Source organism: Leucoraja erinacea, chromosome 4 (assembly GCF_028641065.1).
Source record: "Leucoraja erinacea ecotype New England chromosome 4, Leri_hhj_1, whole genome shotgun sequence".
Classification (NCBI taxonomy): Eukaryota; Metazoa; Chordata; class Chondrichthyes; order Rajiformes; family Rajidae; genus Leucoraja; species Leucoraja erinaceus.
In genome coordinates this window covers 4,942,402-4,959,922 of record NC_073380.1, presented here as the reverse complement: position 1 = coordinate 4,959,922, position 17,521 = coordinate 4,942,402, and the positions used below count along the sequence as shown (strand labels likewise).

Below are 17,521 nucleotides of genomic sequence, written 5' to 3'. Positions count from 1 at the left end.
TGCACATAATTTCTACACCCGTCCAGAGACTCAGCTGGTGCCAATGTTATAAGGCTGAATTAGCCGGGTTGATCTGCATGTTTTACATTATGGTAACAGCAATCACGCAGGCTGCACCTAATAATTTGTCTCTACTTTACCAAGCACCTTAAGAATTAGCTTAATCAGTTTTAGTGCTTCAATATTGATTTAAACAGGATATGAAATTGAAGGCAATTGCTCCAGCATTGTAATAAAGTATTTAATTTTTACTGTGGATCTTGCCTAGTTTCCAATTTCAATTTGGTCTTCCTTCCATTTAGTCAAGCACATTTATTTGTACGTGCAGAAACAAGGAGCTGCAGGTGCTGGTTTACCAAGGAAAGGCTGGAGTAACCAGATTAAAGAAGGGTCCCGATCCAAAACGTCACCTAGCCACACTCTCCATTGATGCCCCCTGACCTGCTGAGTCATTCCAGCATTTTATGCACTCAACCAAGTGGGACCTGTTGGGTCCCTGTCACATGGGGCCTGGTCCCCCAACGCAATCCGTTCCCCCAATGCAATATTCCACCACTCACCTATAGCCGCCACGAGAGACCTGGTCCCCCAACACAACCCGTTCCACAATGCAATACTCCACCGCTTACCCGTTCCCCCAACGCGACCCATACCCTCAATGCAATATTCCACTACTCACCCATAGCCGCCAACTGTGACCCAAACAATCCAATTGCATTTGCTAAAGGACTCAGTGTACTGGGATTGCAACATTGCAGCGGGCAGGGCTATAATCCCATTGTGACGTCACAGCTGTAACTGCCACTGCAGATGGAAGACGTTTTTCTCAAAGTGGGATTTTGTAAAGTTAAAAGTGTGAATAACTTGTAAAATATAACATAAATCTGAACGAAACTTTGATACACCGCACCACAGGACAATGGTGAGTAAGGTGGTCCAAAAATTGTAGTGCTAACGTGTACTGTTTTGGAGTAATGCAGGGCATTAATCACATGCAGACACTAACAAACAAGATGAGAGTTTTAGTAATATACTAGACCAAGGGGCACCCTTGGGTCCCGTCTCCCCTCAACGCGCGGTTGTGAGGGGAGGGGGCGGCCTGCGGCATCACACACACACTAACCAACCTCTCACACACACACACTAACCAACCTCTCACACACACACGCTAACCACCCTCCACTCACGCATAACTCCCAACTTGCAGGTGCTGCTAGAGAGGGTGGGGGATACAGAGGCAGGGGAGCTTGCTAACTTTTGGAGCTGGGGTGTCCGATTTGCGACGTCTTTTGAGCGGGTGGCCCTGCTGCTGCGAGCGGGTGGACGGCCACAAGCAGTGGAGGGTCACCCACGTGACAGATAGGTGCAGGAGTAGGCCATTTGGTCCTTCGAGCCAGCACCGCCATTCAATGTGATCATGGCTGATCATCCCCAATCAGTACCCCGTTCCTGCCTTCTCCCCATATCCCCTGACTCTGCTATCTTTTAGAGCCCTATCTAGCTTTCTCTTGCAAGTATCCAGAGAACCTGTCTCCACCGCCCTCTGAGGCAGAGAATTGCACACTCACCACTCTGTGTGAAAAAGTGTTTCCTTGTCTCCGTTCTTTGGGTAACTTTGGGTATCAAATCTTTCTAGCTTAATTTATCGTCTTTTTGTTTTTTGGGCTCAAATAGGTAGCAACGTGCACAGATTGCAAGCCTTATTACCATCACTGTGAAATGCCTTTGACATTGTTGATATTTTCTTTATGGGTTACAGTACAGGTGCACAATCTTTTATCCGAAAGCCTTGGGACCAGACACCTTTCGTAATTCAGAATTTGTCGGTCTTCGGAATGGAAATTTTTTTGCGTAGATTTTAATGGCTGGCTCAGTGGTAGAGTGCTTGGCTCATATCCGCAAGGTCGCGAGTTTGCGCCTTGATCCCGGCAGAAGAAGTTGGAGCGGGGCTGGGCTGGGCTGCTGTTGGCTGTGGGTCTCTGGGTTCTCCGTGCTTGCGGTGGGCCTGGTGGTCGACGCCCAATTGGTCCTGACGTCTCCGGTGACTGCACTGACCTGCAGCCATCGCCGTCGTGAAGACAGTACAAAGCCCCCACGCCGGTGCAATGAGCGGGGAGCTGGAGAGGGGAGGGAAGGGGTCACACACATGGCCGGGAAGCAGAGGGGTGTAGGTGGGGTGAAACTGAAGGGAGCGACAATCTGCTGCTGCCTGCACGCTGAGTTTAAAAGTTCCCACGCAAGACTCACGATACACTGTGTATCGTGTCTACCATGGGAACTTTTTAACTCAGCGGGCAGGTAGCAGCAGATTGGCAATTATTAACCCTCCCGCGCAATATACTCTCACCTTCTCTTTTATGAATGGGGATTTAGTTCCCCTTTCTTCGAGGACCGACCGGAGGTTCCGCTGTCACCTCTGCGGGCCGCCCTCGGTGAACGTCCTGTCTCCCTGTCCCTGGGATAGTAGGGGGCGATCAAACAGCACAATACCCCCTCCCCCTCCAACTCCAGAGGAATCCGCTCCCCGATGGGCCGCTACGGCGACAAGTGGCAGTTCGCCCACAGCCCGAGCTGCGCGACCCCAAGAACAAGAAGTACCTTCCACACTATCAGCTTCTACACATACACTGCGTGTTCCTCTGGAGTTGGAACGGGGCTGGGCTGGAGTTGCTGATCTGGGATCTCCGTGCTTGCAGTGGGCCTGGGGGTTGGTGTCCCGATAAGAGGGCGCAGCTCGGGCTGTGGGCGAACTGCCACTTGTCGCCGTAGCGGCCCATCGGGGAGCGGCTTCTGGTGGTCCTGACGTCTCCGGCCAGTTTGCAGTTTTCCTCTGGAGTTGGAACGGGGCTGGGCTGCTGCTGGCTGTGGGTCTCTGGGATCTCCGTGCTTGCGGTGGGCCTGGAGGTCGGTGTCCCGTTGGTCCTGACGTTTCCGGTGACTGCACTGCGCTGCTAGAATCGCCGACGTGAAGACAGTGCAAAGCCCCCGCGCCGGTGCAATGAATGGGGAGCTGGAGAGGGGAGGGAAGGGGTCACACACATGGCCGCGAAGCAGAGGGGTGTAGGTGGGGTGAAACTGAAGGGAGCGACAATTTGCTGCTGCCTGCACGCTGAGTTAAAAAGTTCCCACGCAAGACTCACGATACACTGTGTATCGTGTCTACCGTGGGAACTTTTTAACTCAGCGGGCAGGTAGCAGCATATTGTCAATTATTAACCCTCCCGCGCAATATACCCTCACCTCTTTTATGAATGGGGATTTAGTTCCCCTTTCTTCGAGGACCGACCGGAGGTTCCGCTGTCACCTCTGCGGGTCGCCCTCGGTGAACGTTTTCAAGGACCTTTCTTCAAAGACCGAAAAAATGGCCGCTATTCGGAGGTTTTCGTTATTTGGATCGTCGGATAAAAGGTTGTGCACCTGTATGGACCTGCATTTGATGTAAAATCCATATTGCTTTTGCCAAGCACTAATTAGTGTCACTGTGTCTGTTACTGTGCGAGAGAGCAAAAGGCAATATGCAGCCGTGTTCAGCCAAACACACTTGGTGTACATGTTATAACAAATTGCATTGATATGCTTCTTTTCCGATAATAAAAAGTCCCGAGGAATATCAGAGAAGAATTTGACACGAACCACGCAAGCAGATATTAGTCAGTAATTTAATTTCACCTCAAGTTGGCTCAATAGACAAAAAAAGAGGGAGATAAAATCAATACGTTTTATAAAAGGAATGACAGAATTTTTGGCCCATATAACTAATTTTTTGTTAATTACAGGGTGTGGGAAATTTGCCTGGCACAATACTGAGTTTAGTTTAGTTTAGAAATACAGCGCGGAAATAGGCTCACCGGGTCCTCGTTGACCAGCGATCCCCGCACACTAACATTATCCTACACCCACTAGGGACATATTATTACATTTACACCAAGCCAATCAACCTACAAACCTGCACGTCTTTGGAGTGTGGGAGGAAACCGAAGATCTCGGAGAAAACCCACGCAGGTCACGGGGAGAATGTGCAAACTCCATACAGACAGACAGCAGATCAACCCGGGTCTCCGGCGCTGCATTCGCTGTAAGGCAGCAACTCTACTCCTGCGCCACCGTGACCGCCCTGCCATCCTGGGATAGTTTACAGCAGTCCATGTATTGCAGTGTATTGCAGTGTAACAACCAGTGGTGCAGCGGTAGAGTTGCTCACAGCACCAGACCCAGTTTCGATCCTGACTACGGGTGCTGTCTGTACGGAGTTTGTATGTTCTCCCCGTGGCCTGCGTGGGTTTTCTCCAAGATCTTCAGTTTCCTCCCACACCCCAAAGACGTGCAGGTTTGTAGGTTAATTGGCTTGGTGTATATGCATTATTGTCCGTAGGATAGTGTTAATGTGCGGGAATCGCTGGTCGGCGTGGACTCGGTAGGCCGAAGGGCTTGTTTCCGCGCTGTATCTCTGAACTAAACTAAACCAGAGAGAGGGACAGATGACACCCACAAACAAATTACAAGACTTTAAGAGATCTCTTACACATGTGAAACCTGTGGTGTGACATCAGAATTTATTTTTGTACAAATCAGGCCGTTTATTTATTTGCAAAAAGGATGTGTAAGATGGTGAGAAAATACCACCTCATGTTCAAACATTGTCATTTGAAATCTAAAGTTCTCATAACTGGTTTTCTTTTCCTTCCTCGTTTACGTTTTCTGTAGTCAACTGTAACTGGGATAGTAGCATTCTCAGTCCAGGATTAGATAGTTGGCCACAGAACTCTCGGCTGACAAGGTCTGAAGAAGGGTCTCAACCCGAACGTCACCCATTCCTTCGCTCCAGAGATGCTGCCTGTCCGGCTAACTACTGTGGTGAATGAATTATTTCAAAGCGCAGTAGAAGATTTGTCGCTCATGTTTTCGAATATATTTATCCCTCGGTTAGCATTGGTAGAATATTCTAACTTGTCATTACTACATTACAGACCGTGTGGGAACTTGCTTCGTTGAAACTGACCGGAGTGTTTCCTGTGATTTGTTCTGAACGTTTTCATACCTCTAGTTTCCCTCCCCCCTGGCTCTCAGTCTGAAGAAGGGTTTAGACCCAAAACATCACTTATTCCTTTTCTCCAGAGATGCTGCCTGACCCGCTGAGTTACTCTAGAATTTTGTGTCTGAGTTACTCCAGCATTTTGTGTCCGAGTTACTCCAGAATTTTGTGTCTGTCTGAGTTACTCCAGCATTTCGTGTCTATCTTATGCTTGTGACTGCTCCACATTAGCTGTGTAACACCTTCTCTGATGGTGAAAGGTGTGCTGTCAAAATAATCTCCACTCTAGGCATTGTGGCTTCCTGTGAATCGCACGATGTGATACACACCACACATATTCTCTGCCTCTTCATCCCATTGACCATTCATTGTACTTCTGTTTCAACAGTAATTGTAGTTATCCAGCTGTGGATCACACCTGACCATCCACGGGGTCAGCAGTAGGAACCTGTAGTTCCTCTTGCACTTCTTTTCCCCAGAACATGGGGACTGTGACAAATGTATGTAAGTAAGTAATTAAGTTTATTGGCCAAGTATTCACACTGTTGAAAAAACGTCACGAGTTTCCGCGTTTCCCGAGTTACCTGCCGTTAGCATTACGAGCCGCTACGGGACATCCACGAGCTCCGACATAGCCGCTACGTACATTCTACGTACTTACCACGAGTTAGATTTTTTTTTTTGACTCGGGAGAGCTCTTGGGGGAACTTGCATCGTGGGACAGGGGCTTAATGGCAGGCGCTCCCCCTGCACATGGAAGGCCATAGACAGACATAAAATGCTGGGGTAACTCAGCGGGACAGGCAGCATCTCTGGACAAAAGGAACTGGGTGGCGTTTCGAGTCGAGACCCTTCGTTTGCCTGAAGAAGGGTCTCGAGCCAAAACCTCGCCCATTCCTTCTATCCAGAGATGCTGCCTGTCCCGCTGAGTTACTCCTGCATTTTGTGGCTATCTTCAGTGTAGCGTCCCACACACACAATCTGCCCATGTTCAGAGCTTGTCTGATTCTCTTTACATGTTGCAAAACAAGAAATGGTCTTTCTCATGTTTCACACGTGAAGATAATAATTTTCTATTGTCTTTGCTGGAAAATATATATTTTCTCTGGTGTCTGTAGTTTGGCTGGAACAGGTCCTGTTTAGGCATCACTTATGCAGCAGATATTTCACATTACTTCAGCAATAGAAAAACTGCATCATTTTACCCATGATTAACTGCAACAGAAAATGTATTGAACATTTTTGACATTTTGTAATTGCATCAACTGCACAATTAAAATACACCCAATACCCTCCGCTAAAAACTTCAGCTTAGAGTGTACACTGTGCCAGAGTAAATGCATGATTAAATCTCCCTGAGCCACGTGGAATATTCAGCGCCTTAACAGTGCCATAAACTAGAATGCTTCTGTATCTAGTTTAGTTTAGAGATACAGCATGCAAACAGGCCCTTCGACCCATTGAGTCCACACCAACCAGCAATCACTCATACACTAGTTTATCCCACACATTAAGGACAATTTACGGAAGCCAATCAACCCACAAACCTGCATGTCTTTGGAGTGTGGAAGGGAACTGGAACCCCTTGACAAAACCTATGCAGTCACAGGGAGAACGTGCAAACTCCGTGCAGACAGCACCCGTAATTAGGATCAAACCCAGGTTTTTGACATTGTACGGCAGCAACTCTACCGCTGTGCCACCCTTGAGGGCCTGTCCCACTGTACGAGGTAATTCTCCCGAGTTTTCCCTGATTCGAACTCAAGAGAATTACGGTAATAGCGGCTCGTAGGTACTCAGGGCTCTCGTGGACATTTTTCAACATGTTAAAAAAACCTCATGAGCTTACCGCATTTCCCAAGAACCTGCTGTTAGCGTTACGGGCCGCTAAGAGACGTCCCCGAACTCCGACGTACCCACTATGTACATTCCACATACTTACCACGAGTTTGATTTTTTTCTCGGGAGAGCTCTTGGGTACTCTCGTATAGTGGGACAGGCCCTTTAGTTAGCACATTGGAGAGCTAAGGAATTAGGAGACGAAGGATCAATTCCTGCCACTGCTTCTATAGAGGGATTCGGGAAAAAAAGAGGTTTATAAATTAATATGAACAATTTCAAATGGTTGCTTGCACTGTAGATGATACAAATGTCGCATCTACACTAGTCCCACCTGCCTGCATTTGACCCATATCCCTCGAAAACCTATCCTATCCATGTACCTGTTTAAATGTTTCTTAAACATTATGATCGTCCCTGCCTCAACAACCTCCACCGACAGCTTGTCCCATGCATCCACCATCGTTTGTGTGTAAAAAGGTTACCCCTCAGATTCCTATTAAATCTTTCCCCCTCACCTTAAACCTCTGGTCCTCGATTGCCCTAATCTGGGCAAAATACCCTGTGCATTTACCTGATCTATTCCTCTCATGATTTTGTTCACCTCAATAAGATCACCCCTGGTTGCTGGCTCGTAGGGCCGAATGGCCTACTCCTGCATCTATTGGCTATTGTCTATTGTCTATCCTCTTGCACTCCAAGGAATAACGTGGTGACCAAAACAGAACCCGATGCTCTAAATGTGGCCTCACGGCCGTATAACGGTAACGTGACCTCCAAACTTCCATACTCAATGCTAGTGATTAATGGATTTGAACCCAAATGAGATGGTTTGTATTTGTCCTAAACTAGAAACTTTCCAGTACAGAACATATTTACCAACTGTATCCAATTCTTACATCAAGAATTAGGTAGCACAGTTACTGAAAATTCTCCTCTTTGTAATAAAAAGTGATCATGGGATGCATGTCCTTCAGCCCAACTTGGCCACGCTGACCAACACGCCACATCTACACTAGTCCTAATCATTCTTTAGGAAACGGGGGGTTCCCCTCTTCCACTATAGATGAGGCTCTCACTAGGGTCTTCTCAATATCCCGCAGCTCTGCTCGTGCTTCCCCTCCCCCCATTCGTAACAAGGACAGAGTCCCCCTTGTCCTCACCTTCCATCCCACCAGCCGTCGCATACATAATCCTCCAACATTTTAGCCACCTCCAACGGGATCCCACCACTGGCCACATCTTCCCATCTCCACCCCTTTCTGCTTTCCGCAGAGACCGTTCCCTCCGCAACTCCCTGGTCAACTCGTCCCTTCCCACCCCAACCACCCGCTCCCCAGGTACTTTCCCCTGCAACCGCAGGAGATGCAACACCTGTCCCTTTACCTCCCCCCCTCGACTCCATCCAAGGACCCTGACAGTCTTTCCAGGTGAGGCTGAGGTTCACTTGCACCTCCTCCAACCTCATCTACTGTATCCACTGTTCCAGGTGTCAACTCATGTATATCGGTGAGACCAAGCGCAGGCTCGGCGATCGTTTCACTGAACACCTCCGCTCTGTCCGTCTTAACCTACCTGATCTCCCAGTTGCTCAGCACTTTAACTCCCCCTCCCATTCCCAATCTGACCTTTCAGTCCTGGGCCTCCACCATTGTCAAAGTGAGGCCTAGCACAAATTGGAGGAACAGCACCTCATATTTCACTTGGGCAGCTTACACCCCAGCGGTATGAACATTGACTTCTCCAACTTCAAGTAGCCCTTGCTTTCCCTCTCTCTCCATCCCCTCCCCCTTCCCAGCTCTCCCGCCAGTTACTGTCTCCGACTACATTCTATCTCTGTCCCGCCCACTCCCCTGACATCAGTCTGAAGAAGGGTCTTGACCTGAAACGTCACCCATTCCTTCTCTCCAGAAATGCTGCCTGTCCCGCTGAGTTACTCCAGCAATTTACAGTTTACCTTCAATTTAAACCAGCATCTGCAGTTCTTTCCTACACTAGACCTACCTGGCTGTGTTTGGCCCATGTTTCCAGGGCTTATTTCCGTGCTGTACGACTGTGAGCATGGACACGCCACACTGCTGCACTGGTGTTGAACTTGTGTTGAGTGGTTCAGGGCAAAATCCCTGTCACCTCATGAAGCGTTCAGGGTTGCCTTGGGTTACCTGTTTGAAAGCACATGTTAGTGTTCACCTGCTATCTTAGTCATCATTCATTCCTCAACCAATCTCAACAAAAATTATTTGTTCACCCTCTGTAGATTGTGGAACTCTGCGGAGTCAGGCCTGTGCGCAATGTTTTAAATTCTTCTGAAATAGATTTCTGGATGTTTGCCAAGTGCTCTATGTAGTAAAGGCCAGACTTGAGCGAGGGGAGACACTCAGCAAGAAGTTGTACAGTTCACAGGCAACTTGAGGCTTTTGGACAGGCACGTGGGTATGGGCGGACATGGATCACGTGCAGGCAGAGGAGATTGGTTTAACGGCATCGTGCCCGAGGGGCCTGTTCCCTGCTCCACCGTTCTATGTTCCAGGCATGGTCACAAAATGCTGGAGTCACTCGGCAGGTCGGGCAACATCTCTGGTGAAAAGGAATAGGTGACGTTTCCAGCATTTTGTGTCTATATTCGGCCTCTGCGGTTCCTTCCTATGCGTGCTCCTCTCATGTCTTCTCTATGTCCTATTTTTCCTGTCCCTGTGTGCTTTGATCTGTTTTAAGCCCAACAATCTTATCAGTTTGCATTGTGTTCCATTTGCATTCAGTTTGAACCTTAATTGCACCTGTTGCTTGTGTAAAAAAGGTGAACAGTGTGCATTGAACTTCAAGAATCGGTTGACAAAAGCAGCTTATAATTGCAATAATGCCCATACAGCAAACACCGTCAAATGAAGGTTAAAGGGCCTGTCCCACTTGACCGTCATTTACGCACCATTTACGCGACCTCCAAAAATGCGGTCGTCGCGTTGTGACGCACGGGTAGCGTGTGGGCAGCGGGGGACGGGCGCATGGAGAGGCGTTGAGGAGTGGGGAGTAGCACGCGATATCGCGTGGCGCTCCAGTATTTTGTGCTGCACGAAATCCTTGCGCTCCACCTGCGTATCGCGAACGCACGCTGACGCATTGGGTACGCACGCTGACACATTGGCGTTGCACACTGGCATCCTGACGTCTCACGTGTATCACATGGTTACGTCGCCGGGCGCTGCAGGGTATTCTAATGACGTCAGGCGCACCAGACAGCATGATAACGCTTGATTTGCGCGCGACGTCGCTTCAAACTATTTTACAAATGACGCGTAAATGAGGTGCAAATGACGGCCAAGTGGGACAGGCCGTTGACACGACAGCCAACCCTGTTGGTTGGTGTACCTGGATGTCAATTGTGCTGTCTGTTTAAGAACCACACTTCTAAAATGGGCGTCTAGACAACAGACTCTCTTGCCACTTTCTTGAGGAATAATTGATCTGGATCTCTAACTTCTGCCTGAACTGCGGAAAAGTCACTGATACATCTTGGCACTCCTTTGCTGATGCCAGAGTGGCATCTCAGCCTCTGTGCTCATACACTGCACAGATCTTAAGCTTGGTGTGTGATTCAAGGAAGTCGTAGAAGCCGCGGAAACGTTTGGCCTGGAACACCTACACAGGTCCCTCACCCACCATGTCCAGGCCAGTTAGAGGCATCGAATTTGCTGCCACCATTCAAGAATCAAGAATTCAGTTTGCCAAATTTTAGAAGAAGAAATCAAACATTTCAAAAGTCACAGAGTCATACAGCCCTTCTACCCAATTTGCCCATGCCGACCAAGATGCCAATGCTGCCTGTCCCGCTGAGTTACTCCAGCATTTTGTATCTATCTCTATCTACGCAAGTCCCACCTGTCTACTTTTGCCCCATATCCCTCTAAACCACTCCTAACCAATTATCTGTCCAAAATGTCCTTCAAAATGCTGTTTGTAGTACTTGCCTCAACTACCTCCAGCTTGTTCCATACACCCACCATGCTCTGTGTGAAAGCAAGCAACATTTACACTAATCCCACTTTTAATTCTCCACACATTCCCTTCAACTCCACCGAGAGTCTGCCCCTCAACTACACACTAGAGGCAGTTTACGATTGCCAGTTAGTTTATGAATGCTGAATGTGTTTAGTATATGGTGCACCCGGAGAAAACCCAGGGAGAAAGTGCAGACTCCGCACAGATAACGCCGGATGTCGGTGTTTAATACAGTTGCCTGGACTGGTTTACTAGATGTGTTCACAGCTGTTGTGTTGCGCAATGGGAACAGGGGTTTTGGAACCAAGGCTGTTGAATAAAGTGTGATGTGCAGGTGAACCACAATCTGAGTGATTGGTTTACTCTTGATTAGATGTTTAAGAAGGAACTGCAGATGCTGGAAAATCGAAGGTAGACAAAAATGCTGGAGAAACTCAGCGGGTGAGGCAGCATCTATGGAGCGAAGGAAATAGGTGATGTTTCGGGTCGAGACCCTTCTGAGACCCTTCTTCAGACTGATGTGGGGGTTGGGGGGCGGGAAGAAGAAAGGAAGAGGCGGAGATTGTGGGCTGTGGGAGAGCTGGGAAGGGGAGGGGAGTGGGAGAAGAGGGAGAAAGCAGGGACTATCTGAAATTGGAGAAGTCAATGTTCATACCGCTGGGATGTAAACTGCCCAAGTGAAATATGAGGTGCTGCTCCTCCAATTTGTGGTGGGACTCACTCTGGCCATGGAGAAGACCCAGGACAGAAAGGTCGGATTCGGAATGGGAGGGGGAGTTGAGGTGCTGAGCCACCGGGAGCTCAGGTTGGTTATTGCGAACTGTGTGGAGGTGTTGGGCGAAGCGATCGCCAAGCCTGCGCTTGGTCTCACCGATGTAGATCAGCTGACACCTAGAGCAGCGGATGCAATAGATGAGGTTGGAGGAGGTGCAGGTGAACCTCTGCCTCACCTGGAAAGATTCTTGTAGATGATCATTTATAAGAACATAAAGAAATAGATGGGTTAGGATGAATATCAATATTAAATCAACCAGATATTTTTAAATCCCCCCCCCCCCCCCCCCCCCCCCCCCCTCACACCTCGCCTTCCACCAAAAGCCCTTCAACCAGCATGACAACTTGCAGCTATGTATTTCTTTTGGGTTTAAATTTTTTTTTAAAGCCGACTGACTGCCTACCCTGAGTAATTACTCACGGCACGTGCCTGCCTGAGGTCATCTGTTGCCGATCGTGATTTGTCTCACCCCTTCCCTAGATTCATAGTCATAGCCATAGCATGATACAGTGCGGAAACAGGCCCTTCGGCCCAACTTGCCCACACCAGCCAACATATCCCAGCTACACAAGTCCCACGTTTGGCCCAGATCCCTCTTAACCTGTCCTATCCATATACCTGTCTAATTGTTTCTTAAACATTATGATAGTCCCTGCCTCAACTACCTCGTCCGGCAGCTTGTTCCATACACCCACCACCCTTTGTGTGAAAAGGATACCACTCAGATTCCTATTAAATCTTTTCCCCGTCACCTTAAATCATTCTCTGCCAGTTTTTTTCCCAATCCCCACTTGAACCAGTCTGAAGAAAGGTCCCAACCCAAAGCATCACCTGTCCATGTGCTCCAGAGATGCTGCCTGACCCGCTGAGTTACTCCAGCACTCTGTGAAACGTCACCTATCCATGTTCTCCACAGATGCTGCCTGACCCGCTGAGTTACTCCAGCACTGTGAAACGTCACCTATCCATGTTCTCCACAGATGCTGCCTGACCCGCTGAGTTACTCCAGCACTCTGTGAAACGTCACCTATCCATGTTCTCCACAGATGCTGCCTGACCCGCTGAGTTACTCCAGCACTCTGTGAAACGTCACCTATCCATGTTCTCCACAGATGCTGCCTGACCCGCTGAGTTACTCCAGCACTCTGTGAAACGTCACCTATCCATGTTCTCCACAGATGCTGCCTGACCCGCTGAGTTACTCCAGCACTCTGAAACGTCACCTATCCATGTTCTCCACAGATGCTGCCTGACCCGCTGAGTCACTCCAGCACTCTGTGTCTACCTTTATTACATTATTGAATGTAGGTTGTTTAATTTTTTAAACCAATCTTCATGAGCAGTATCCCAACTTTGACTGCCCTCATGACAGTGCACTCCCCGTGTTATAGTTTACACAAAACATCTACCAAGACCAGAGAAGGATATCTTGTTAAGATATGAACATTGGTTTTAATTGCAGTGTGATTTTGTCATTCAGGATGTGTTTGCATGCCTGTAGCTGGAATGTGGAGCCACAAGGGAAAGAAGCAGTGCTCAAAAGGCTTAACTTGTCAAAAGACATGAGAGGTTATTTGTACAATGAATGATTCCAGCGCTGCGATGAATTGAAGTCCGCCACTCATCCTCTTCCACTGCTATTGTCCGCAAACTACACAGTGATAGATACAAGATGCCATTGGACAATCTGTTTGCTCCAGCCCATGTTGTAATCATTTTTACCCAGTGTTTATTATCACCGACCTTTATTCACTGCTCTTTGTGTTGACGGTTCGGTTTGCCATGCAACCTCGGAGTCAAGGTTATGGTGATAAATTCTGTGGTATTGTCACTTCTATTCTGAGGAAATTGGTTTGGTGCTTTCACATTGAAGGCAGATAATTTGCTGCCGTCTTTCAAATGAATTAGAAATGGATTTGAAGTTGGAGTTCATGCCTCCCATTATACCGCGCCATGAGAAGTGTCTTAAGGCAGTGTACACATTTCTGCCTTCATTATGTGCACTTAATACCTTTCCTTTTTGTCATTTAATGAAATTCCCCACAGAAACATGCCTTGCTAACTAAACCTTTTAGATTGCAAGACTCGATTCACAGGAAGGAAATGATGGCCCATTGTGTTGAGAGCTGGACACTCAAAGTCCTTGTCCTTTCCATTATATCATGAGTTCTATTCCATATACTTTTTTTTTTAAATGAAAGGTTCACTTAAAAGTCCCATTCCTCGAATTAAAGCGACGACTCCGTTGAGTAGTTTGACATTGACTTGAATAAAAGTTGATGAGGTGTTGAGAAGAATGCCCCCCTCGTTATGTGTTTGTCAAAGAGGCCCAGGGCATGCTTACCTTGAAGACACGGAGTTAACCACAGATCTCTCAAACATCACTACAAATGTATCCAGTACGGGGTATGTTTTTCAATACATCCGTTCCACTGCAACTGTTAATTGCTATCAGGATTTCATTTGGGTTTGCCAGCCTGAGGTACACTGTTTGAAGGTGAACAGGTTTTGAATGGGAGATCAAAACCGCACTGAAGTACAGTAGGTATATGGAACAAGCAATTGAGTCTGACGTGATTATCTTTATATAGATACAAAACGCTGGAGTAACTCTGTGGAGTAACAGCATCTGTGGAGGACATGGATAGGTGGTGACGTTCCACAGAGTGCTGGAGTAACTCAGCGGGTCAGGCAGCATCTGTGGAGAACATGGATAGGTGACGTTTCACAGAGTGCTGGAGTAACTCAGCGGGTCAGGGAGTATCTGTGGAGAACATGGATAGGTGACGTTTTGGGTCGGAACCTTTCTTCAAACTGAAATGTCACCTTTTCCTTTTCTTCAGAGATGCTGCCAGACCCGCTGAGTTACTCGAGTTCTTTGTGCTTGTCTCTGCGGGGAATGGTATATGGATCATTAGCAGGTAGTGGCGATCAGATTAACTTGGCATCATGTTCTGCACAGGCAGCAGGTACATGAATGGGACAGGTTTAGAGACGTGTGGATCAAGTGCAGGCAAATATTTTCCCCTGAGATGCTGACAGACCCGCTGAATTACTCCAGCACTTTTTACAATTTTATACCAGCATTTAGTTTGTTGAATCTACCCTCATAATTCTGCCTTGTAGACACATCTCGCTATCTCTATGTTTTTACCTCAATGATGTGGTTCATGTTTAGATATCTCTCTTGAATTATTGTATATATTAAATCTTTCTCTATACAATGGCATCCTGAACCTCTTCATTTGACATCACATTGCAACCAATCCAACTATTCTCTCCTTATTATGCAAACCAGCAGTATTACTTCACTACCTGAATAATCCATAATGCTTTCTTGTGCAAACAGCAACTTTGGAAATTCGTTAATATGTAATACAGGAAGGGAAGAATGTCGTGCATTAGTTGCATTAATGCGTGAATAATATATTTTGTTCCCTCTCAGTTTCACTCTCTATTCAGCTCAGTCGATATTGTTTTCTTACAGTGGCATTTCCGGCCTGCTCTGAACCTCTGTGGGATTTCCTTGACCTGCCGCATCAATTCTGCCGTGTGCTCATGTTCATAAGTGATTGGAGCAGAATTAGGCCCATCAAGTCTACTCCGCCATTCAATCATGGTCGATTTACCTCACCCTCCTAACCTCATTCTCCTGCCTTCTCCCCATAACCCCTGACATCTGTACTAATCAAGAATCTATCTATCTCTGCCTTCAAAATATCCCTTGACTTGGCCTCCACAGCCTTCTGTGGCCAAGAATTCCACAGATTCACCACCCTCTGACTCAAGGAATTTCTCCTCATCTCCTTCCTAAAGGAACGTCCTTTAATCCTGAGGCTGTGACCTCTGGTCCTAGACTCTTCCACTGGTGGAAACATCCTCTCCACACCCACTCTATCCAGTCCTGGATCAAGTGCTGGAGTAGGATCCCCAGATACTTCTTCCACTGATGCTGATGGCATCTCAGTTTTATACTTTTGCATTGAACAGTTTCTACCAAGTGAACTATAATCATAAACTATAATGCAGGAAACACCCCATCAAATCTTGGAGTATGTTGAACATAGAACAGTACAGCCAGTAACAGGCCCTTCGGCCCACAATGTCTGTGTCAAATGTGAAGCCAAGACCAACTATTATCTGCCTGCACGTGATCTATGTCACTCCATTCCCTGCATATCCATCTGCCTATCCAAAAGTTCCAGGTGTGGACTCCTATATATCAGCGAGACCAAGCGCAGGCTCGGCGATCATTTAGCTGAACACCTTCGCTCGGTCTGCCTAGACCTACCTGATCTCCCGATTGCTCAGCACTTCAACTCCCCTCCCATTCCCACACTGACCTTTCTGTCCTGGGCCTCTTCCATTGTCAGAGTGAGGCCCAGCACAAATTGGAGGAATAGCGTCTCATATTGCGTTTGGGCAGCTTACACCCCAGCGGTATGAACATTGACTTCTCCAACTTCAAGTAGCCCTTGCTTTCCCTCTCTCTCCATCCCCTCCCCCTTCCCAGTTCTCCCACCAGTCTGACTGTCTCTGACTACATTCTATCTCTGTCCCGCCCACTCCCCTGACATCAGTCTGAAGAAGGGTCTTGACCTGAAACATCACCCATTCCTTCTCTCCAGAGATGCCGCCTGTCCCGCTGAGTTACTCCAACATTTTTTGTCTGCCTATCCAAAAGTTACCATGAAGATTGAAAGCAGCCCAGAGGGAATATGAGGTGCTGTCCCTCCAGTTTGCATGTGGTCTCACTGGCAATGGAAAACAAAACATATAAGAGTATTAAGGGTTTGGACACGCTAGAGGCAGGAAACACCCATGTTCCCGATGTTGGGGGAGTCCAGAACCAGGGGGCACAGTTTAAGAATAAGGGGTAAGCCATTTAGAACGGGGATGAGGAAACACTTTTTCTCTCACAGAGTTGTGAGTCTGTGGAATTCTCTGCCTCAGAGGGCGGTGGAGGCCGGTTCTCTGGATGCTTTCAAGAGAGAGCTAGATCGGGCTCTTAAAGATAGCGGAGTCAGGGGATACGGGGAGAAGGCAGGAACGGGGTACTGATTGGGGATGATCAGCCATGATCACATTGAATAGCGGTGCTGGCTTGAAGGGCTGCTTGGCCTACTCCTGCACCTATTCTCTATTGTTTGATTTTGAACTGGCTTTTCACTATACATCCATCCAATTGCTGATTTGATGATGTTCCCTCCTCTCTCTCCCTGCAGGTCACCACAGCTGAACCGAGCAAGACTGAGCAGCAATTACAGATTCCTTCAGCAGCGATGGAAAACCAAAGGCATGCGCTGCATCGGGGGAGTGTTGTACCGAGTATCTGCCAACAAGCTGGCCAGGAGCAGTTCTACACCCATCAAAGCTGCAGGCACAAGTTCCAGGGGTGCTCTCAGATCAGGTACCTTAATTTAAGAACCCAGCTTAATTGCAATTCCATTTACAAGTCATATTGGGAATCACACAGTGCAGAAACAGACCTTTTGAACGACTCGTCCGTGCCAACCAAGATTCCTGTCTCAACTCATTCCATTTGCCTCGTATTATAGACAATAGGTGCAGGAGTAGGCCATTCGGCCCTTCGAGCCAGCACCGCCATTCAATGTGATCATGGCTGATCATCCCCAATCAGTACCCCGTTCCTGCCATCTCCCCATATCCCCTGACTCCGCTATCTTTAAGAGTCCTATCTTGCTCTCTCTTGAAAGCATCCAGAGAACCGGCCTCCACCGCCCTCTGAGGCAGAGAATTCCACAGACTTTCCCCTGAACTTTTCTTATCCATGTACCTGTAACAAAGGTTTCTCATTGTAATTATACCTGCCTCTACAACCTCCCCTGGTAACTTGTTCCATCTGTCCACCACCCTCT

The 17,521-nt window shown here is 47.8% G+C and overlaps 1 protein-coding gene across 1 annotated transcript in view; it reads left to right on the top strand.

Annotated features, from left to right (window-relative positions):
* The window catches only part of zc3h3 (zinc finger CCCH-type containing 3), a 169,441-nt gene that overhangs the window by 81,909 nt on the left and 70,011 nt on the right, over nucleotides 1–17,521 (top strand). The window contains exon 5 of the mRNA XM_055633573.1: nucleotides 16,868–17,052. Within this exon, the coding sequence (XP_055489548.1) occupies nucleotides 16,868–17,052 (185 nt within the window). The remainder of the gene's footprint in view (nucleotides 1–16,867; nucleotides 17,053–17,521) is intronic.